Source organism: Haliotis cracherodii, unplaced genomic scaffold (assembly GCF_022045235.1).
Source record: "Haliotis cracherodii isolate W230 unplaced genomic scaffold, xgHalCrac1.p SCAF_7, whole genome shotgun sequence".
Taxonomy (NCBI): Eukaryota; Metazoa; Mollusca; class Gastropoda; order Lepetellida; family Haliotidae; genus Haliotis; species Haliotis cracherodii.
The window spans coordinates 59,454,865-59,478,830 of record NW_027266330.1 but is presented as its reverse complement, the minus strand read 5'-3'; the positions used below and the strand labels follow the sequence as shown (position 1 = coordinate 59,478,830).

Sequence of the window (23,966 nt, the reverse complement as noted above, 5' to 3'; positions counted from 1 at the left end):
GGGGCCTGGTTGTTTATCTAATAGAATGGAGCCTGGGTATTTACCAAATAGAATGGGGCCTGGTTGTTTATCTAATAGAATGGAGCCTTGGTATTTACCAAATAGAATGGAGCCTGGGTATTTACCAAAAAGAATGGGGTCTGGTTGTTTATCTAATAGAATGGAGCCTGGGTATTTACCAAAAAGAATGGGGCCTGGTTGTTTATCTAACAGAATGGAGCCTGGGTATTCACCAAATAGAATGGGGCCTGGTTGTTTATCTAATAGAATGGGGCCTGGTTGTTTATCTAATAGAATGGAGCCTTGGTATTTACCAAATAGAATGGAGCCTGGGTATTTACCAAAAAGAATGGGGCCTGGTTGTTTATCTAATAGAATGGAGCCTGGGTATTTACCAAAAAGAATGGGGCCTGGTTGTTTATCTAACAGAATGGAGCCTGGGTATTCACCAAATAGAATGGGGCCTGGTTGTTTATCTAATAGAATGGGGCCTGGTTGTTTATCTAATAGAATGGAGCCTGGGTATTTACCAAATAGAAAGGAGCCTGGGTATTTACCAAATAAAATGGAGCCTGGTTGTTTATCTAACAGAATGGGGCCTGGTTGTTTATCTAATAGAATGGAGCCTGGTTATTTACCTAATACAATGGAGCCTGGGTATTTACCAAATAGAATGGGACCTTGTTGTTTTTCTAATAGAATGGAGCCTGGTTATTTACCAAATAGAATGGAACCTGGGTATTTACCAAAAAGAATGGGGCCTGGTTGTTTATCTAATAGAATGGAGCCTGGTTATTTACCAAATAGAATGGGGTCTGGTTGTTTATCTAATAGAATGGAGCCTGGGTATTTACCAAATAGAATGGGGTCTGGTTGTTTATCTAATAGAATGGGGTCTGGTTGTTTATCTAACAGAATGGAGCCTGGTTATTTACCAAATAGAATGGAGCCTGGTTATTTATCTATCACAATGGAGCCAAGATATTTTGAATGGAGTCAGGGTAATTACAATGGAGCCATGATATTTAGATTTTGTTTGTTTGTTGTTTAACGCCGCACTCAGCAATATTCCAGCTATATGACTGCAGTCTGTAAATAATCGAGTCAGGACCAGACAATCCAGTGATTGACATCGTGAACATCAATCTACGCAATTGGGATATGATGACATGCATCAACCAAGTCAGCAAGCCTGACCACCCGATTCCGTTAGTCGCCTCTTACAACAAGCATAGTAGCCTCTTACGGCAAGCAAGGGTTGCTGAAGACCTATTCAACCCTGGATCTTCAAGGGTTAAGATATTTAGAATGGAGCCAGGGCATTTGGAATGGAACTTTTTGGAATTGGTCCAATGTTCTCAATTTGTTTCTCCAGGCATCTTTCCGAATACGATAGTATGAGCCAGCGCCGACTCAAATCAAAGTGTCAGGACTATCAGTGACTGACCTCATGGTATGTGTCTTCCAACTCGCCGTCGTAGACCCATCTCAGCAGGGTAGCGTATATTGGCTGGGAAACCTGGACATAACAAATGTAAATTGTCAATGCAAGAGGATAACCAACCGAGATTCTGATGAAACAGATTCCAATTGGCGTAAAAGGCAAAATAGCTGCATGAATGGACCACTGAAAATCAGTGATGACATCAGGTGTTTGCAAAAAGGGCGAGCATGTCCTGCTCTACCAGTAGCTACCGCCATTCATACAACCAGGGACTTATCTAGACCCGCTCAGAGGCCGATACTTGTCCCCAAGTCTGCAGCAAATGTCTGTTAAAATTCCCAATTTGGAATTAATTGTTACATTTTACACCTGCCCTCATCACTACCTCACCTCACATCATATCGTTGTCCCCCCCTTAACTACAAATCTCTGTGCATTCCCTTCTATCTTTTCAATCATCAAGTGATAACTTATTTCAGAGCCGCAATTCGAAGACTTGTTTGTTTGTTGTTTAATGACGCACTCAGCAATATTCCAGCTATATGACGGTGGTTTGTAAAAAAAAATCAGTCTGGACCAGACAATCCAGTGACTGACATCATGAGCATTGATCTATGCAATTGGGATACTATCACATGCATCAACCAAGCCAGCAAGCCTGACCACCCGATCCTGTAAGTCGCCTCTCACGACAAGCATAGTTGCCTGTTACTGCAAGCATGGGTTGCTGAAGACCTATTCTGACCCAGATCTCCACAGGTCATTGGTGTATGAACTCTCTTAGAGTTAGGGCCAAACTGTATAAACAAAGTTACCCCCCTGGCCGTGACTGAAGCACGTCACTAGTGACTACATACTACCTTAGGAGGGAGCACGGGGGGCCAAGTCGTCTGAGGCGCCGCGATTCGCTGTGCAGAGTTGCATCCCTTGGGCCGCCAGAAACCTATGATTGTGGGTTCGAATCCCGGTTCGCCCCGATTATGTTTCTAGGTTTTTCAGCACCGTACCCGTGCTCGTGGGTTTCACCGAAGTGGTAAACGTCTGAGACCTGCATCACTTCGGGCTTTCCTCACACATTAAGCTGACACGACGTGATATAACTGGAATACTGTTAGTGGCGTTAAACCCAACTCACTCACTACTACCTCAGGATGAGACTTACAATCTGCAATGAGCAGTCTATTCTAAGATGTTCTGTGAAACCTGTCTTTGCTACCACTTAAATAGAGCTCAATAAAAAAATTTGGCAAGTATTGACATTATTGATATTCATTTCTCTCCTACCATGGTGAGTGTGTGTTTGATGAGGGCTCGAATGTAGGGGTCACCATGCTGCATGTACGAGTAGATGCTTGAAGCAAGAGCTCCGCCTTTTTTCCCTGAAAACATATGAAGGCTATACAGTGCATCTTTACACACACCTACCAAAGTCAAGTCTACCTTTACACACATCTACCAATGTCAAGCATACCTTTACACACATCCACCAATGTCAAATCTACCTTTACACACATCTACCTGATGTCAAGCCTACCTTTACACACATCTACCAATGTCAAGTCTACCTTTACACACATCCACCAATGTCAAGCCTACCTTTACACACATCTACTTGATGTCAAGCCTACCTTTACACGCATCTACCAATGTCAAGTCTACCTTTACACACATCTACCTGATGTCAAGCCTACCTTTACACACATCTACCTGATGTCAAGCCTACCTTTACACACATCTACCTGATGTCAAGCCTACCTTTACACACATCTACCAATGTCAAGCCTACCTTTACACACATCTACCTGATGTCAAGCCTACCTTTACACACATCTACCTGATGTCAAGCCTACCTTTACACACATCTACCAATGTCAAGTCTACCTTTACACACATCTACCAACGTCTAGTCTACCTTTACACACATCTACCAACGCCAAGTCTACCTTTACACACATCTACCTGATGTCAAGTCAACCGTTACACACATCTTCCAATGTCAAGTCAACCGTTACACACATCTACCTGATGTCAAGTCAACTGTTACACACATCTACCAATGTCAAGTCAACCGTTACACACATCTACCAATGTCAAGTCTACCTTTACACACATCTACCAATGCCAAGTCTACCTTTACACACATCTACCTGATGTCAAGCCTACCTTTACACACATCTACCTGATGTCAAGCCTACCTTTACACACATCTACCTGATGTCAAGCCTACCTTTACACACATCTACCTGATGTCAAGCCTACCTTTACACACATCTACCAGTGTCAAGCCTACCTTTACAACCATCTACCAATGTCAAGCCTACCTTTACACACATCTACCTGATGTCAAGCCTACCTTTACACACATCTTCCAATGTCAAGTCAACTGTTACACACATCTACCAATGTCAAGTCAACTGTTACACACATCTACCAGTGTCAAGCCTACCTTTACAACCATCTACCAATGTCAAGCCTACCTTTACACACATCTACTTGATGTAAAGCCTACCTTTACACACATCTACCAATGTCAAGTCAACCATTACACACATCTACCAATGCCAAGTCTACCTTTACACACATCTACCAATGCCAAGTCTACCTTTACACACATCTACCAATGTCAAGCCTACCTTTAAACACATCTACCTGATGTCAAGCCCACCTTTACACACATCTACCTGATGTCAAGCCTCCTTTACACACATCTACCTGATGTCAAGCCTACCTTTACACACATCTACCAATGTCAAGCCTACCTTTACACACATCTACCTGATGTCAAGCCTCCTTTACACACATCTACCTGATGTCAAGCCTACCTTTACACACATCTACCAATGTCAAGTCTACCTTTACACACATCTACCTGATGTCAAGCCTACCTTTACACACATCTACCAGTGTCAAGCCTACCTTTACACACATCTACCTGATGTCAAGCCTACCTTTACACACATCTACCTCATGTCAAGCCTACCTTTACACACATCTACCTGATGTCAAGTCTACCTTTACACACATCTACCAATGTCAAGCCTACCTTTACACACATCTACCAGTGTCAAGCCTACCTTTACACACATCTACCTGATGTCAAGCCTACCTTTACACACATCTACCTGATGTCAAGCCTACCTTTACACACATCTACCTGATGTCAAGCCTACCTTTACACACATCTACCTGATGTCAAGCCTACCTTTACACACATCTACCAATGTCAAGCCTACCTTTACACACATCTACCAATGTCAAGCCTACCTTTACACACATCTACCTGATGTCAAGCCTCCTTTACACACATCTACCTGATGTCAAGCCTACCTTTACACACATCTACCTGATGTCAAGTCTACCTTTACACACATCTACTTGATGTCAAGCCTACCTTGACACACATCTACCAGTGTCAAGCCTACCTTTACACACATCTACCTGATGTCAAGCCTACCTTTACACACATCTACCTGATGTCAAGCCTACCTTTACACACATCTACCTGATGTCAAGCCTACCTTTACACACATCTACCTGATGTCAAGTCTACCTTTACACACATCTACTAAGGTCAAGTCTACCTTTACACACATCTACCTGATGTCAAGCCTACCTTTACACACATCTACCAACGTCTAGTCTACCTTTACACACATCTACCTGATGTCAAGCCTACCTTTACACACATCTACCTGATGTCAAGCCTACCTTTACACACATCTACCTGATGCCAAGTCTACCTTTACACACATCTACCAATGTCAAGTATACCTTTACACACATCTACCAGGGTCAAGCCTACCTTTACACACATCTACCTGATGTCAAGCCTACCTTTACACACGTCCACCAGTGCAGCGAGAGACTTCAGCCTGACAAGGGGGTCGAAGGTCCACACCATCAGTCGGCGCAGCGTCAGGCCGGGCTGAGACTCGGAAAACCCCTCGTCCTGTTCCTGCTGCAGCTGTGGACATAGTTATGTCCCTTTGAACAGGATGTCATGGACATTGATAAGGGGATAAAGCGTGGTAAGAGACGATTTCCCTTTCGATATTATACCATGGCTGAAATCTTTACAGTTGATATTTCAAGACATTCAAGACACTGTATAGCCTTCTGACTATTAATAACTTCTAGTGGTGAGTATGGGGGCTATTTTCACATTAGCGATAGCATTGCAATAGTACCCTACAATGGCAATAGCATTGCAATAGTACCCTACTATGGCAATAGAATTGCAATAGTTTCCTACTATGGCAATAGCATTGCAATAGTACCCTACTATGGCAATAGCATTGCAATAGTACCCTACTATGGCAATAGTATTGCATATAGTACCCTACAATGTCAATAGTATTGCAATAGTACCCTACAATGGCAATAGTTTTGCAATAGTACCCTACTATGGCAATGGTATTGCAATAGTACCCTACAATGTCAATAGTATTGCAATAGTACCCTACAATGGCAATAGTTTTGCAATAGTACCCTACAATGGCAATGGTATTGCAATAGTACCCTACAATGGCAATAGTATTGCAATAGTACCCTACTATGGCAATAGTATTGCATATAGTACTCTACAATGGCAATAGTATTGCAATAGTACCCTACAATGGCATTAGCATTGCAATAGTACTCTACAATGGCAATAGAATTGCAATAGTACCCTACAATGGCCATAGTATTGCAATAGTACCCTACAATGGCATTAGTATTGCATAGAGTACTCTACAATGGCAAAAGTATTGCAACAGTACCCTACAATGGCAATAGCATTGCAATAGTACCCTACAATGGCAATAGCATTGCAATAGTACCCTACAATGGCAAATGTATTGCAACAGTACCCTACAATGGCAATAGCATTGCAATAATATCCTACTATGGCAATAGTACTGCAATAGTACCCTACTATGGCAATAGTTCTGCAATAGTACCCTACTATGGCAATAGTTCTGCAATAGTACCCTACTATGGCAATAGAATTGCAATAGTAGTAAACCAACTTCAAGGCTTGGTGATTATATTAATCAACGTAACAGAAATGAATAAAATACGGCTGAAATGTTAAAGTGGCCCTTCTCCTCCCTGTTGCCACTAAAACAAAAGTTCGAAGTTGTCATATCCTTGCTGAACACACCCAGGTTTGAAATTCAACTGTAACAGCTGAGTTTTATGACAGTAATTTATGTTTTATTAATAACTGAATGCAGCTATAGAATTTTTGTGCATATTATGGACAGTACCATCAGTTTTTTTCAAATTCCTATCTATATAGTACTGTTGTAAGGCAAAACATTGCAATACATCGATAGTTCAATACATCATTACACCCCTAAGAACTTCAATACATCGATAGTTCAATATATCATTACATCCCTAATAACTTCAATACATTGATAGTTCCATACATCATTACACCCCTAATAACTTCAATACATCAATAGTTCGAAACATCATTACACCCCTAATAACTTCAATACATTGATAGTTCGATACATCATTACACCCCTAATAACTTCAATGCATCGATAGTTCAACATATTGTTACGCTCCTAATAATTTCAAAGCATCCATTGTTCGATATGTCATTACATTCCTAATAATTTCAATGTTTCGATATTTCAATTAAATCTGAATATCTGATACTAATATACCCAGAAGTCTCATATATCTTAAAACAAAACTATGTCTGTGATGCATTATGGGTCGATCTGGTTAAAGGGAGGTAACACTGGACAGTGAAGGCGACAGTACCTGTGCCTCCAGCACTGCAATCAGCCGGTAGAACTCCGTCATCTCGTGATGCAAGGCGGCACAGAAACTCTGACAAGCAGAACAAGAAACTGTTAGTGTGCTACCAAAATAATGAAACTATTTTCTCAACTTTAATATCATGAGAACATCATTTTTGTTCTTGTGAGAAATTTTATTTCACCTCATTTCCAGCAAACATGCATGTACAGTTGAACACTAAAGAGACCTGAAAGAAATTGGACATATGCCATCTATACAAGCTCAGTTTCCATCCTTGCCGAATTAGGCTGCAATTATGAAGTTATATTTTGGCTGGACTAGAAGTTGTGCAGAGTCCAATCAAAATCGAATAACAAAATCGACATCCTGTTTGTAAATGGTCATGCCGTTTTTGGTCGATTGCAGGATTTGCAAAGTATGTGTACCGACAACTTAGCATCAACAGATATTTTCCAAATCTTTTCATGTTTATAATCAAGGTGCTCACGTGATTTGATGCACTTCGCGAAGTAAGACCCGATTTATAACAATATAGATCTTAATTTTCGAACAGATTGTCTTCACTGGGTACGCCATTTTAATTGAAGCAAATGCAAGTGATATCAGAGGTGGAATCTCTTGGTCAATAAGGGGGACATAGAAGGGACATAACTCGTAATAGCCACGATCGAGCCCAGAAATTCCATCCTACTTCGCCAAGGGTGGAAACTGGACTTTTAGTCAGTTAACTCTCGTCTCGGGAAGATGGACATATGCATGCGTTCGACACATCTCAAAACAGTTTCTCAACATTATTCACAACACGACATAAATCATAATGTATGTGATCACAGTAGAAAGTCCATGTAGTCCATAAAAGGATAATAAAGTAAACAAACATTTGTATTATGACACTGATGGTGAGGCATGACAGCCTCACATACTGTCAGTTTGACTCCTCAATCCAGGGCCCATTGGCCCGTGGCCAGTAAAAAGTACCAAAGGCTTGCTGAAACGTAAACTAAAGTACTCACGGAAATGAAAAAAAACTGTTTTTTCAACCTCAGATCTTAAATTATTGCAGTTAATATACAAAATATGTAAATATTCAAACAACTAAATTAGTACTAATTGGGCCGTGGCACAAATACAGCGTATCAAATGTTTTTATGCCTTTTTACACGTAAAAGTGTGTAAAAATGTGAATAAAACAGACTATTGTGAAACAGGGCATAACCAGGTGCAAGTAGATCAAGGTGACCTATGACACCTTGACGACAGGTGAGAACAGGTGCGTAATGCCTATAGTCTGTTTCTGCTATGTCAATTTGGACTTAGTTTTATTTTTGAATGTTGAAAGTGTCGACAAATTACCTCCTGTAAAGTACATTTTGTATTGTTCACTGAGATCAAACTAGCAAATCCAGACTAGTACTTTTCGAGTTGTTTTGTTATTTCGTATTTACAGCTACGTAACACTTTGTGTCGATTTTTGAATTGAGAAAAACAGGTTTTTTTCATTTCCGTGAGTACTTTAGATGGTCCGCTGGCTAGTCAAAATTTCACCCTTCTCTGTGTATGTTTAATTTTTTAAATTGGACATAGCTTGTGAATCGTGCAATTTTGATGAGAAAATATTAAGGTGTGAATGGTTTAACTTAAAGATCATCTCGGTAAGATGATGTAACCAGTGGCATTTTGTAATGTTGTGTACAACAACATCTTTATTTGCTCATAAATCACCATAAAATGAGGCTAATGAGTGAGTGAGTAAGTATGGTTTTACGCCACTTTTAGCAATATTCCAGCAATATCATGGCAAGGGACACCAGAAATGGGCTTCACACATTGTACCCATGTCGGGAATCGAACCCAAGTCTCGGCCTGACGAGCGAATGCTTTAACCACTAGGCTACCCGACCACCCCTGCGGCTAATGGAAGCCAACATTTAATCTCAGAGTGCAGGAAAAGATGTTTGAGGGATGAAGAGCTCAAAAATAGATGAAATACATCCAAGTTTGCAGGAATTCAACGGGATCAGAAATCAAGAAAGCAACACATCAGGATCAGTAAATAACACCATAATATTTTTTCGGGACTCCATTCCTTTTTCCTTATTCATGTGAATCTGGTTGTGGTACCTGTCCCACGAGGCCGAACGCCTTGTCTGAGCTGCGAGTCTCCACGTAGGCCTTGATCTTGTTGTACAGCCAGCCACACTCGGCCAGCTTGCTGATCAGCTGCCGCACCGCCTTCGGGATTCCTGCCTGGGGACACACAGACACACAGCTGCAACATCCTGGGCAGGGCAATTTTTAATTATAACATAATCTAATTTAATTTATTTTTAATTATAATCTAATTTAATTTATTTTTTATTTTGATTATAATTTATAAAAACTAGGTTTTTTAAAAATTTAATAATTTAATTTATTTTTTAATTATTTTTTTAATTATAATTCAATTTAATTATTTTTTTTAAATCTAATTATAAAGGAAGAGGAGATAAAGGCCCTTTTTGACCCACTATTCTTTTTTACCAAAACAAGTTGCAGAAAACTTGGAAATATTGAAATGAGTGAGTGAGTGAGTGAGTTGTGTTTAACGCCGCTTTTAACAGTATTCCAGTTACATCACGGCGTATCAGCTTAATGAGGGAGGAAAGCCCGAAGTGATGCAGGTCTCAGACGTTGACCACTTCGGTGAAACCCACGAGCACGGGCATGATGCTGACAAACCTAGAAACATAATCGGGGTGAGCCGGGATTCGAACCCACAATCATAGGTTTCTGGGGTGCCCAAGGGGCGCAACTCTGCACAGCGAATTGCGGCGTCTTAGACGACTGGGCCACCCTGGAAATATTGAAACGAAAATATCCTGCATGTTCCCCTGGTCGATAACTAGCATTTCATATACCTTCACGTTTTGATCAAATATATGAGTGTTTATTGTTGTTTAATGCCGCACTCAGCAATATTACAGCTATATGCAGTGGTCTGTAAATAATCAAGTCTGGACCAGACAATCCAGTGATTGACATCATAAGCATCGATCCACACAATTTGGATACGATGACATGCAGATCCTGTTAGTCGCCTCTTACGACAAGCATAGTCACCTTTTACGGCAAGCATGGGTTGCTGAAGACCTTTTCTGACCCGGATCTTCACAGGTCATTGGTGTATGAACTCTCTTAGAGTTAGGGCCAAACTGTATAAACAAAGCTTGGCCAAAGCTTGCTTAATATTGCTGAATGCGACATTAAACAACAAACAACTAACAAACAAAGCTTACTGTGGGGTCTATCCGGTAGCCCTCTCTGCTTGAGTCGAACTTGATCCAGTTGCCCTCAATGCCCTGAAAGGCATAGATCAGGTCCTTCAACAGGTCTGCTTCTGGTATCTCAAACGACTCTGAAAGCATCCAAGAAAGGCTGAAGATGTTCCGATAGTTATGTGAGTGTTTGAGTGAGTGAGTGTGTGATTGAGCGAGAGAAAAATCTCATCTGCAGTATTGCAGCTTTTCAAGGTTTGCAAAAATAGAAGAGAATACAGTACCTCCCAAAACAAAATTACCGGATTCGACATAATAAGCACACCGCTCTAATAAGCACCCACGGCGGTATTTGCTAATACATTGGCTAGTGAACAATCCCTAAAACACCCTTCCGATTGACCAATGTACACAAGACTTATTTATTTGTGTATAATACACACTCATGTGTTATATGCTCCCTTAATTACGGGCAATTAAATTCTGGAAAAATATATCTGTCGTGTATAATACGCACAGACTTTTCTTTTGTATCATTTCAGGCTGTCAGCATAAACAACGAAATTTACGATATTTCAACTCTTTCACCAAAATTATATTCTAATAAGAGCCCCCTATTTCTAATTTTGAGAGCGCCTGGCCGCTTATTACATCGAATACGATAGTAAATTTTGACCATTAACCTAATTTTTTTTATAAAAATATGGGATCTCCTGTATCATCAGAATATATTTTAAAACTATTTCACCATTCCCTTTTCCGCACATAGTTTCCAAACTTTTTTAAGAAATATACAAGGAGTGGGAGTTGTTTATCGTACAATAAAACACTGCAGGGAGACACACTGACAATGAGTCGTTTATTTCTTACAGGAGATATCAATATTATGCACAGCTTCATTCAGGGTGTTGAAAAAATGTACAAGCTTATATATATTTACATAAATTTTATTAATGATGAATCCCTGAACACAATCCGACCATAGAAATGTCGGAAAAGTCCATTTTACGAACAAGTGGGTTACGTTTGCTATTTCCCGTCAAGTCCTTACGTCAATCATCTGTACCTTTTCTCATGAAGCATGGGGGCTGGAAACCAATACGCTATCAGAATTCCCCTGGATAAAGCACACCATTTTAACATTAATACTGCAATGTCAAATGTCCAATGAATTGAGTGCTTTGATAATTCTTAAATGATGCATATCTCCTAAAACGTGCCCTTATCAGATCTGCTTTATGTTCACTCCTAATTTTGTGTTAGGTAGCCTTGTGGTTAGAGCGTTTGCTCTTCACACCGAAGACCTGGTTTGATTCCCCACATGGGTACAATGTGTGAAGCCCATTTCCGGTATCCCCTTGCCGTAATATTGCTAAAAGCGGCGTAAAACAATACTCATTAATACTGGTAAAGTGTGTGAAACCCTTGCCTGATGTCCCCTGTCATGGAATAGTGCTAATGAAGTAAAACAGTATTCGCTCTCTCACAAACCCACTCAACTCATACCCCAACCACTCACCCACCCCAACTCCCTCCCTCACTCACACACTCTCACTCACTCACTCACTCACCCCAACTCACTCACCCACCCACTCAACAACCCCAACTCACCCACCCCAACCAACTCACTCACTCACCCACCCCAACTCACTCACCCACCCCAACTCACTCACCCACCCACTCAACAACCCCAACTCACCCACCCAACCCAACTCACTCACTCACCCACCCCAACTCACTCACCCACCCACCCCAACTCACTCACTCACCCACCCCAACTCACTCACTCACCCACCCCAACTCACTCACTCACCCACCCCAACTCACTCACTCACCCACCCCAACTCACTCACTCACCCACCCCAACTCACTCACTCACTCACCCACCCACCCCAAATCACTCACTCACTCACCCACCCCAACCAACTCACTCACTCACTCACCCAACTCACTCACTCACTCACTCACTCACCCCAACTCACTCACTCACAACCTTGTTCCCCCTGCCCCTCTGGCCCGACTCACTGTTTTCTCCCCTGTGTATTGTAATGGATGTCGGCACACCTCGGTTCTTGGTCATCACCGACAATTCTGTGGAACAAAAGGGAAACAATATCATGGAAAGACAAGTGTGTTACATTCATACCAGGGTTGTTCTACTACAACTGTTTTAAAAAAACAACGCTCCCTACTCTAAACCTGACAATAAACATCAATGATTTGTTGAATATTTGAACAACACATGTAATTTTTTCACCCCTTCAGGTGAGGTGAAATGGGGTTTAACGTTGCGTTCAAGATTATTGCACTTAAATAGCGACGTGCATGTACGTGTGTGTCTGTGTATTGCTGCTTGTACTAGTCTGGACTGATGCCGATTTATAGTGCTAGATACCATCCTGCAGTGTAACATGAATACCCCACTCAGACACAGTATACTGACTCTGAGCCGATCAGTCCTTGTTTTAGCCCCTTAATACCGAGCGCCAGACAGGGTAACAACAAGTACCATCTTTTAACGTCTTTTGGTATGACGCGGCCGATGATCGAACCCCGGACCTTCCGCTCTCCGGGCGGACCCTCTACCTCTAGACCACGGAGGCGGTCCCTTCAGGCCTCAAAGTTGCAACTAAAACAGTCTTGAAAGTGACCTAAATTTCAGTTTGTCTACTGTCTAAAATTCAGAGGTAGCCAAATGGCTACCTTGAAAGATATCTTGTGGCAACTAACTTCTATTGCTACACATCTATAGACATAAAGACAAATACCAGCTGACGGTGAAAAACATGTCTGATAATAATTGTACTCGCAAATAATTCCTCCTAAAATCGACAATGAACCGAAATACATAAATATAAATGTAATTCATACTTTATTTCAGTTGACAATGCATATTTGAAAAGTAAGGATATACCTATATAATCTTGTAACATAAATTGCATCATTGTTCGAATCACAAATAACAAATATGAAGTACAGTTTCCACTAGTATAAAATTCCAAGACTAGTGCTGTGACTTGTACATATTACAATAGTTACAAATCATGTGACTGACACTGGCTGTGAATATTGGCTTGTCACATGATGGATATTGACCTGTCACGTGATATATTGTAAAATGACCTGTATCGCATCCAAATGTGGGAGAGATATGACAATCATTATTGGGAGAAAAGGCACAGATAATTGACATGAGGATTGTGAGTTAGTGCGGGAAATACCAAACTTAACCTACCTATCCGTAAAATGGACTTGTCCCACATTACTGAGGCCGGATTATACTCAGGGAGTCGTCATTATTAAAATTTGGGTAAATATTTGTTAAGATTGTACATTTTATCAACAAGAGGCTGTGCCCCTTATGGTTTAAGCTCCCTGCAGTGTCTTATTGCATGGTAAACAACTCCATCTCGTTGTTTATTTCTTATTTGAGATATCAACATTAACAGCCTCTTTAAGGATGTTAATGAAATGAACACACATTAAAACTAACTCGTCATTTATTTCTTAAATAATAGTATTGTATAATGACCTGTATCGCGTGTCTTGCTGAGACTCTGTGCAAGCCGTCCTCCAAGTCCTCGTCCTATTCGATCCAGGTCAGCTGGATTATGGGCTGGGGTTGCTAGGTAACTGGAATGCAACAGGTCACCATGAGTATTGTGTGGAAATTGGAACATCTGCAGTATTTCCTTACATGTAAAACTATTTTTCACAGAACTGCAGAATTTGCCCTCCTAACAGTATCAACATCACAATCACTGCAAATAATGTCAGATTTGACAGATGGCTTGCTGAACAATTTATAGAATTTACTGCGAAATACTTCAGGAACTGTCAAATATGTAAGTTTTGAAGGTTTAATGACGCTTAAAACAACATATTCAAGGCATTTCATGGTGTCAGCTTAAAGTTGCAGAAAAGCCTGAAGCCAGTCATCAACGACGTACGTACAGGCACATGAATCTGACGGTAGATCCTGGTACGCCAAAGAGGCACAATTCTGCTCAGCGAATTGAGCACCTTAGACTGCTGAAGCAATCATGACCTTAAGTGTCTGATATGTGGATGTTGTCAGTAATATCATGGCAGCCCGGCAAACCACTGACTTGAACCACTGACAACCACTCAATTAAGCTACAGAGCCAACCAATCAACCAAGTCTGACCAACCAATCAACCAAGTCACAGAGCCTGACTAAACAATCAACCAAGTCACAGAGCCTGACTAAACAATCAACCAAGTCACAGAGCCTGACCAACCAAGTCACAGAGCATGACCAACCAATCAACCAAGTCACAGAGCCTGACCAACCAATCAACCAAGTCACAGAGCCTGACTAAACAATCAACCAATCTACAGAGCCTGACTAACCGATCAGCCAAGTCACAGAGCCTGACTAACCGATCAGCCAAGTCACAGAGCCTGACTAACCAATCAACCAAGTCACAGAGCATGACTAACCAATCAACCAAGTCACAGAGCCTGACTAACCAATCAACCAAGTCACAGAGCCTGACTAACCGATCAGCCAAGTCACAGAGCCTGACTAACCAATCAACCAAGTCACAGAGCCTGACTAACCGATCAGCCAAGTCAAAGAGCCTGACTAACCAATCAACCAAGTCACAGAGCCTGACTAACCGATCAGCCAAGTCACAGAGCCTGACTAATCAATCAACCAAGTCACAGAGCCTGACTAACCGATCAGCCAAGTCACAGAGCCTGACTAATCAATCAACCAAGTCACAGAGCCTGACTAACCGATCAGCCAAGTCAAAGAGCCTGACTAATCAATCAACCAAGTCACAGAGCCTGACCAACCAATCAACCAAGTCACAGAGCCTGACTAACCAATCAACCAAGTCACAGAGCCTGACCAAGCAATCAACAACAAGTGAAAGCATACCTTGGTATATAGGTCTGTGGCACCGGTGTCGGACAGTCGCTGCGCCCACTGTGAATGCTGCTGATGCCGCTGCTGGCGGTGCTGTGAGACGTGGAGTGGACACCAGACACCCCGATCCCTGGGGTGTCCTGCCCCACCCTGGGGGCATCGCGCCCCACCCTTGCTGCAGGGTGGAAAGGGGTGGAGGTGGCATAGGTTGAGAGATTCTGTCCGAACACTGAGCTGCTGAAGGCACTCTGAAACAACACGAACAACATGAACATCCAGGCTCTAGACAAACAACATCCCAAGTTAGAGATGTTGTTGCTGTTTGTTGTTTAACGCCGCACTCAGCAATATTACAGCTATATGACGGCAGTCTGTAAATAATCCAGTCTGGACCAGACAATCCAGTGATTGACATTATGAGCATTGATCAATGCAATTGGGATACAATGACATGCATCAACCGAGTGTGCCTGACCACCCGATCCCGTTAGTCGCCTCTTATGACAAGCATGGGTTGCTGAAGATCAATTCTAACCCAGACCTTCACGGGTTAAAAAAGTATTGATTCAGTAGTTGAGTGCAATATTGTGCATGTTGTCATCAAAATGTGGGCTCTTCACAATTAGATGTGCACATATACCCGTGACGTTTCACAGCGACACGTTTGTGAAAGCAGACAGACAAATGCCATTTAAAAAGTGGTCAAATGTAACAAATATTATATTTAGGACAACACTTTCCTAGTAAAGTACAGATTCTAGTACTTCCTGGGTTGAGTCCCATCTGAGATTCGAACCCACACTGCCAGAGTGAGGCACCTAATAGCCAGCACACAAAGTCTAACCCACTCAGCCACCGAGGTTTCCACAAAATGAAAGTCTGACAACTGGTAGTCTAGATCACGTACTTTGTGTACCCCTCTGACAAGTGTAAATTGGCAGAGCTTAGTAAAGTACAGATTCTAGAACTTTATGGGTTGAGTCCCATCCGGGATTCGAACCCACACTCCCAGGTGCTAGCTCTATTTACTAGACTACTCCCCTTTAATCAAGTCCTGGTAAATCCGGCATCAACCATCAGGACTCACCTTGTTCCCAGACTTGGCGCCATTATCACTGAGAGACATCAGCAGGTACAGCAATGCCCATCGGTTCTTCAGACCACTCTGTAGACAACAAGGAAACATAGCACTCAGTAACCATGGTAACAATCAAACTTCAGCCCCCCAATTGGCGACCAGTGACCACATTTGACATTTGACAACAACGACACATAAGACTGCTGCCTAGTGCCTACCGATACATCCCAGCAGAAAGTTGGATGAAATTTTTAGCATTTTTTTTTCAAAACTTGTCTTCACTTAAGCAGCGATAGAAACTAACAGTTTTAGCCCACTAGTGCTTATAATGATAACATATAGCAAACACCCGACAAAAGCGCAACAAGAGTTTGCCACTAACGTGGCTATATCCCCCGCCCCTGTTGCAGAATTTATGACATAATTAAATCTAAACAAACCCTAACCTTTTTTAACTGAGGTGGAACTTGTCATGGAAATTGTAAAAAAAAGACGAGTTTGGAAGCTAAGTCCATCTTGTTGGCATGGAAACGTACAAAAATAAAAAATTCTAAAATTTCTAAATAGCAAAAGGCACCAGTTCAGCATGTACCTGACAGACCTGCAAAGTTTCATGTAAATATATTGAACGGTTTATGAGTTATGTTTCGGAAACGAACCCTAACCTCACAGAACCTAAGTCCATCTTGTTGCCATGGAAACATAAAAAATTAAAATTTCTAAAATTTCTAAATAGCCAAAGGCACCAGTTCAGCATGTACCTGACAGACATGCAAAGTTTCATGAAAAAATATTGAACGGTTTCTGAGTTATGCTCCGGAAATGAAACCTGACGGACGGATGCACGGAGCCCGTTTCTTTATCCCCCGACAACTTTGTTGGGCGAGGGATAATAATTACGACTAGTCCTTAGGATACATTAACTATTGGGCAGTTTGGACTATAGGACTAGTGCCAATTTCTAACACTGTAAGGTGTCATAAACTTGCTTTCAACAGGATCATAATGTTTCTTTACTGACCTATACATCGTCTTGAACTTAGTTCATGTGAAATACCGATTTGTATATTCTGAAAAAATGACTTTTAAGGATATTAACTTCTTTTATTCTTTGTCACAATGTTTCAGAGCTACCTGCTACATCATCAGGTGGCTGCTTAGTGAGTGAGTGAGTGAGTGAGTGAGTTGGGTTTAACGCCGCTTTTAACAGTATTCCATTTATATCACGGCGTGTCAGCTTTATGTGGGAGGAAAGCCCGAAGTGATGCAGGTCTCAGACGTTTACCACTTCGGTGAAACCCACGAGCACGGGTATGGTGCTGACAAACCTAGAAACATAATCGGGGGGAACCGGGATTCGAGTATATTCTGCACTTAGACGACTGGGCCACCCGTGCCCCACTGTGTAAGTGCAGAGTATATTCTGAAAAACATTATTGTGAATAAGAATAACAAAACTTGAGGTGCCATCAAGATGATCACTCCACTAATTCATGGGATCATATCTCTGTCCTGCAGGAAACTATCAATAAACATGATAAACTGGACAGCAAATACAAATATCTTACTTGTGCTTGAAGCTTCCGATGTAACTCCGAGAAGATTGCTGCATCCTTTTCTCGACCCTTACGGACAACTAAATGTACAAAACATGAGAAATGCTGAACAATTAAGACAGCTCACAGCCTTGCTAAAAAATAATCTTGACATACGATAGTCAAAGAACAAATACTAGGACTTCTTTATCTTATGAATCAAAGTACAACATTTCTGATGTATGTATCCATTCTCGGACAACTAAAGTGTGTTGCGAGGGACAATAGCAGTTAACAACACTGTGATCTGATGACCATTAACAACGAAGTTAAGCCACACTCTTTTCATGGACTTATTCCAGCTTTTCCACAAAAGGTTGGTTGATATTAAAATTAAAATAAATAGCTATGTTAATCATTTAAGTCATTCTGCCATGGAGTTTTTCATTTAATGTATGCGTTTCTGTACGCATGTTAATTGAAAGTAACTGGGTTTTGAATATTCTTCGGGGGTATTTTACTCGAATGCGCAGCTTATCTGTAGCTCTGAATCCAGTGATTGATATCATGAGCATCAATCTACACAATTTGGATACGATGACAAGCATCAACCATTAGTCGCCTTTTACGGCAAGCATGGGATGCTGAAGACCTATTCTACCCCAGATCTTCATGCGGCCCAAGTGGCCATGACACTAGAAACCCACTGAAATTTTTTTACGTACGCTGCCGCTTGATTTTTTCAGAAACCTGAAATTCATCACTCTCAATGGGAGGAGCAAAATTACTGAAATAAAGCAAAACAAATGACAGATTATTTAGATATAAATCATTCTTGTTATGTACTCCGACTTAAACCAAAAGACACAACAAAAAAATACAAAATGCAAAATACAAAAATACAGTGAAAATAGTTTCAATTCAATTTCAAGAAAGAAGGACTAGTATCCAAACATCAGGTTAATTTACACTGACCAACAATTCAGAAATTATCTGCAATCTCGTTGGATATCACGGCTCGATTTAGCCAAATTTGGGATAATAGTCTCGATCCAGATGTTACAACGCGTACTCTTGAGCAGATATAACTCATGAATATTAATTAGACCGTTCGCTACGTTAACAGATCGTTATTATAACAGAAACAAACGTATGTTTTCCATGTATATCTAAAATGATGTCATTTGTTTTTAATTGTCCGGTGAATTAAACAATTTAGATTGAAACAATTCATCATATTATGAATATGTAACAACTTGTATTGTGTGAAAGTCATACTAAAATACGCTATTTGAAGGGGGCGTAGCCTAAATTTTAAAGATCCGATTTAGCTTTAACATGCACCAGTGCAGCCTATTAAAATATGTAACCTGAAGCCTACATGCACCAAGTGCATGTAAAATAATTCAAATTTGCGTCTTGACTTATCTTTCATTGTCCACACAACATCGGTCTTTGAACAAACTCAATACCTATAAGATTTATTTACCATAATCATTACTAATCCCTGTTACCATGGTTACGTGTAACTTGATATGCTTTCTTGTGCTTGACATCATCAAACTGTGGCTACTTGAATATTATGTACTATCCTGTAGTTTCATCATCACTGGAGCCGACCACCATGTCACATTATCATGATTATCATCCTGAGATAATCTAACTGACGATAATTATTATGCATGATGTGATGGTTGCCATTGATGACATTGCCACCTAAGTTTGTTTGTTTGTTTGTTGTTTAACGCCGCACTCAGCAATATTCCAGCTGTATGACAGCGGTCTGTAAATAATCGAGTCTGGACCAGACAATCCAGTGATTGACATCACGAGCATCGATCCATGCAATTGGAATACGATGACATGCATCAACCAAGTCAGCGAGCCTGACCACCCGATCCCGTTAGTTGCCTCTTACGACAAGCTCAGTTGCCTTTTATGGCAAGCATGGGTTGCTGAAGGCCTATTCTTCGCCGGGTGGGCTGGCGGGCGGGCGAGCGAGTGATGGGTTTTATGCCGCTTTTCGCACTATTCCAGCAACATCACAGCGGGGGACACCAGAAATGGGTTTCACACATTGTACCCATATGGGGAATCAAACCCAGGCATTCGGCTAGACAAGCAAATGCTTTAACCACTAGACTACCCCACATACAGAATGTAACAGAAAGCACGACCTGTATTAAAAATCATGACACAGTCATCAGAGATCTGAGATTTTATTTATTTAGACTAATTAACGCATCCGTTTCAATTTTAATAAATTTTGAGACCTGGTTTTGTCTAGTGCAACTAGATTTCGTCTGGTGCAACTAGGTTTTGTCTGGTGCAACTAGGTTTTGTCTGGTACAACTAGGTTTTGTCTGGTACAACTAGGTTTTGTCTGGTGCAACTAGGTTTTGTCTGATGCAACTAGGTTTTGTCTGGTGCAACTAGGTTTTGTCTGATGCAACTAGGTTTTGTCTGATGCAACTAGGTTTTGTCTGATGCAACTGGGTTTTGTCTGATGCAACAAGGTTTTCATGTTAACATGCACCATGTACAAGTTAAATCAAGTTCCTAATTTCGCTCAATGGATATAGCTAATGGTAGCTAACCTGAAATGCATTTCTATGGTGCTGCCTCTATTTCTGATGGATTACAAAATATAACAAGGCAACCACAAAAATGTAAAACAAGATAACCATGATAAGTGTTAACTATTTGAATTCAAACTGATCACGTCTACAGGAGCTACAGGAGGTATATCTTCCTGTTTCACCCGACTTATGACTTATGCCCCCATTTTACTACGACCAAGAATATCCCGAATCACCCCGAATAGGAAATGTTTCATGTTCGTAGATATATCTCAATCATTTCTTGAAGTTCTAAAATGAATTTTATTTGATTCCCAAACATTCGTACAGTTCGCGGGAGTTTGTTGAATCGGCGAAAAAGTTTTTGTTTGTCAAAACTTTCGTGGAAGGGTCCCTTAATTGCAATTTCGTGGCTGTATCGTAATTCATTCGTAATTCATTCTTATGTAACCAGCTTCGTAATTGATTCTTTGCATTCTTGGTTATTCTTAGTGATTCGAGGCTCCCAAAATTTCTTGTCCTCAATCCGAAAGCATCCCAAAACAGCCACAAATGTCCCGAGTCAACTACGAATCATGTAAGAATTAAGTAAGAACACCTGAATATTGTAACTTAGTCGTAGCTGATTCTTACAATTCGTGCATGATCCGTACATGAATCTTGTAATTTGCACGTTTCTTAACCTATTCCTGGCATTCTTCAAATTTTTCGACCCGATTAGCCACGAAAGTTTGCATTATTGGCCGAATCATCACAAATTTCAAAGTTTCTGATTCGGGGTGATTCGTGGTCGTAGTGAAAGGGGGGCATTATAGGAAAATTATGTTTACTCCCATGACTTCATGTTTGTAGTGGACAGTCACCATGGTGACCAAAGAGGAACCATTAACCTTTTACATTATCAGTCATCTAAGTACTCATGACATATCTGGAGTTACCTGCCGAGGATGCGCAAAGCAAACTGGTAATGAGGAAGAACTGCATCTGCAAATTAAAGAAGCATAACAATTATATTGGTCTGGTTGTTGGCCACATAGCCACATAGCAATATTACAGATATATATGACACAGACAGTAAATAATTGAGTCTGGACCAGGCAATCCCCAAGTGGCCTTGTTTGTTCGTTGTATAACGCCGCACACAGCAATATTCCAGCGATATGAGTGAGTGAGTTTGGTTTTACGCCGCTTTTAGCAATATTCCAGCAATATCACTGCGGGGGACACCAGAAATGGGCTTCACACATTGTACCCATGTCGGGAATCGAACCCGGGTCTTCGGCGTGATGAGCGAACGTTTTAACCACTAGGCTACCCGACCGCCCCTCCAGCTATATGACGGTAGTCTGTAAATAATGGAGTTTGGACCAGACATCCTGTGATTAATATCATCAGCATCAATCCATAGAATTGGATTAACCAAGTCACCGAGCCTGACCCTTTTAGTCGCCTCTCTTGAGAAGCATAGGTTCCTGGGAAGCAGGGGTTGATTTAACTGCTAGCCCGATGGCCTGTGACCAACAAAAATTACAAAGGGCTTGCTGAAATGTAAAGTTTAATTTTTTTTATTCAGATCATCTCAGTAGAATGACAACAGGCAGCCATTTTGATATGTCCTGTACAACTTCTCTATTTGTTCACCATGAAAGGAGGCAAATGGAAGCCAAGATTGATTCTCACCATTCAGGAAAAAACGTTTTGGGGACGAGGAGTTCTAAAGTTTTCTGCTAAAATTGACATCAGGAGACACCAGCCAGCCATGAACACTGACCAGGGATTGGCAGGGAAGCTATCTGCCTTGTGCTTGGGACTTTGATGCTTTTGGCTCGGATTAATTGTTTTGTGCTCATTTTCTAGCTGGCTTCAATTTATTCATTGCTATTACCCATCTGTGTTGATTACACCTAGTGTGTCTTACAGACCCCGATACAAATATATCAAATACAGCCCATGCAAGTCTATATGATGTTTGGCAAGTCTAGATTACTGCAGTATACAAATATATCGGAAACAGCCCATGCAAGTCTATAATGTTTGGCAAGTCTAGATTACTGCAGTATACAGATATATCAAATAAAGCCCATGCAAGTCTATAATGTTTGGCAAGTCTAGATTACTGCAGTATACAAATATATCAAATACAGCCTATGCAAGTCTATAATGTTTGGCAAGTCTAGATGACTGCAGTATACAGATATATCAAATAAAGCCAACAGAAGACTATAATGTTTGGCAAGTCTAGATTAATGCAGTATACAGATATATCAAATACAGCCCCACGGAAGACTATAATGTTTGGCAAGTCTAGATTACTGCAGTATACAAATATATCAAATACAGCCCACAGAAGACTATAATGTTTGGCAAGTCTAGATTACTGCAGTATACAGATATATCAAATAAAACCCATGCAAGTCTATAATGTTTGGCAAGTCTAGATTACCGCAGTATACAGATATATCAAATACAGCCCACAGAAGACTATAATGTTTGGCAAGTCTAGATTACTGCAGTATACAGATATATCAAATAAAGCCCATGCAAGTCTATAATGTTTGGCAAGTCTAGATTACCGCAGTATACAGATATATCAAATACAGCCCACAGAAGACTATAATGTTTGGCAAGTCTAGATTACTGCAGTTTACAGATATATCAAATAAAGCCCATGCAAGTCTATAATGTTTGGCAAGTCTAGATTAATGCAGTATACAAATATATCAAATACAGCCCATGCATAACTATAATGTTTGGCAAGTCTAGATTACTGCAGTATACAGATATATCAAATACAGCCCATGCAAGTCTATAATGTTTGGCAAGTCCAGATTACTGCAGTATACAGATATATCAAATACAGCCCACAGAAGACTATAATGTTTGGCAAGTCTAGATTACTGCAGTTTACAGATATATCAAATACAGCCCATGCAAGTCTATAATGTTTGGCAAGTCCAGATTACTGCAGTATACAGATATATCAAATACAGCCCACAGAAGACTATAATGTTTGGCAAGTCTAGATTACTGCAGTTTACAGATATATCAAATACAGCCCATGCAAGTCTATAATGTTTGGCAAGTCCAGATTACTGCAGTATACAGATATATCAAATACAGCCCACAGAATACTATAATGTTTGGCAAGTCCAGATTACTGCAGTATACAGATATATCAAATACAGCCCACAGAATACTATAATGTTTGGCAAGTCCAGATTACTGCAGTATACAGATATATCAAATACAGCCCACAGAAGACTATAATGTTTGGCAAGTCTAGATTACTGCAGTTTACAGATATATCAAATACAGCCCATGCAAGTCTATAATGTTTGGCAAGTCTAGATTACTGCAGTATACAGATATATCAAATACAGCCTATGCAAGTCTATAATGTTTGGCAAGTCCAGATTACT

At 40.7% G+C, this 23,966-nt stretch overlaps 1 protein-coding gene across 1 annotated transcript in view; it reads right to left on the bottom strand.

The window, feature by feature from the left end:
• LOC139447588 (gamma-tubulin complex component 3 homolog) overlaps positions 1-23,966 on the bottom strand; it is a 49,190-nt gene that overhangs the window by 19,917 nt on the left and 5,307 nt on the right. Inside the window, exons 2-14 of the mRNA XM_071228995.1 lie at positions 21,486-21,531; positions 18,694-18,755; positions 18,002-18,069; positions 16,443-16,520; positions 15,368-15,603; positions 13,991-14,091; positions 12,484-12,549; positions 10,480-10,598; positions 9,326-9,451; positions 7,205-7,273; positions 5,279-5,408; positions 2,729-2,823; positions 1,448-1,519 (exon numbers count right to left, since the gene is read on the bottom strand). Of these exons, the coding sequence (XP_071085096.1) occupies positions 1,448-1,519; positions 2,729-2,823; positions 5,279-5,408; positions 7,205-7,273; positions 9,326-9,451; positions 10,480-10,598; positions 12,484-12,549; positions 13,991-14,091; positions 15,368-15,603; positions 16,443-16,520; positions 18,002-18,069; positions 18,694-18,755; positions 21,486-21,531 (1,268 nt within the window). The remainder of the gene's footprint in view (positions 1-1,447; positions 1,520-2,728; positions 2,824-5,278; positions 5,409-7,204; positions 7,274-9,325; positions 9,452-10,479; positions 10,599-12,483; positions 12,550-13,990; positions 14,092-15,367; positions 15,604-16,442; positions 16,521-18,001; positions 18,070-18,693; positions 18,756-21,485; positions 21,532-23,966) is intronic.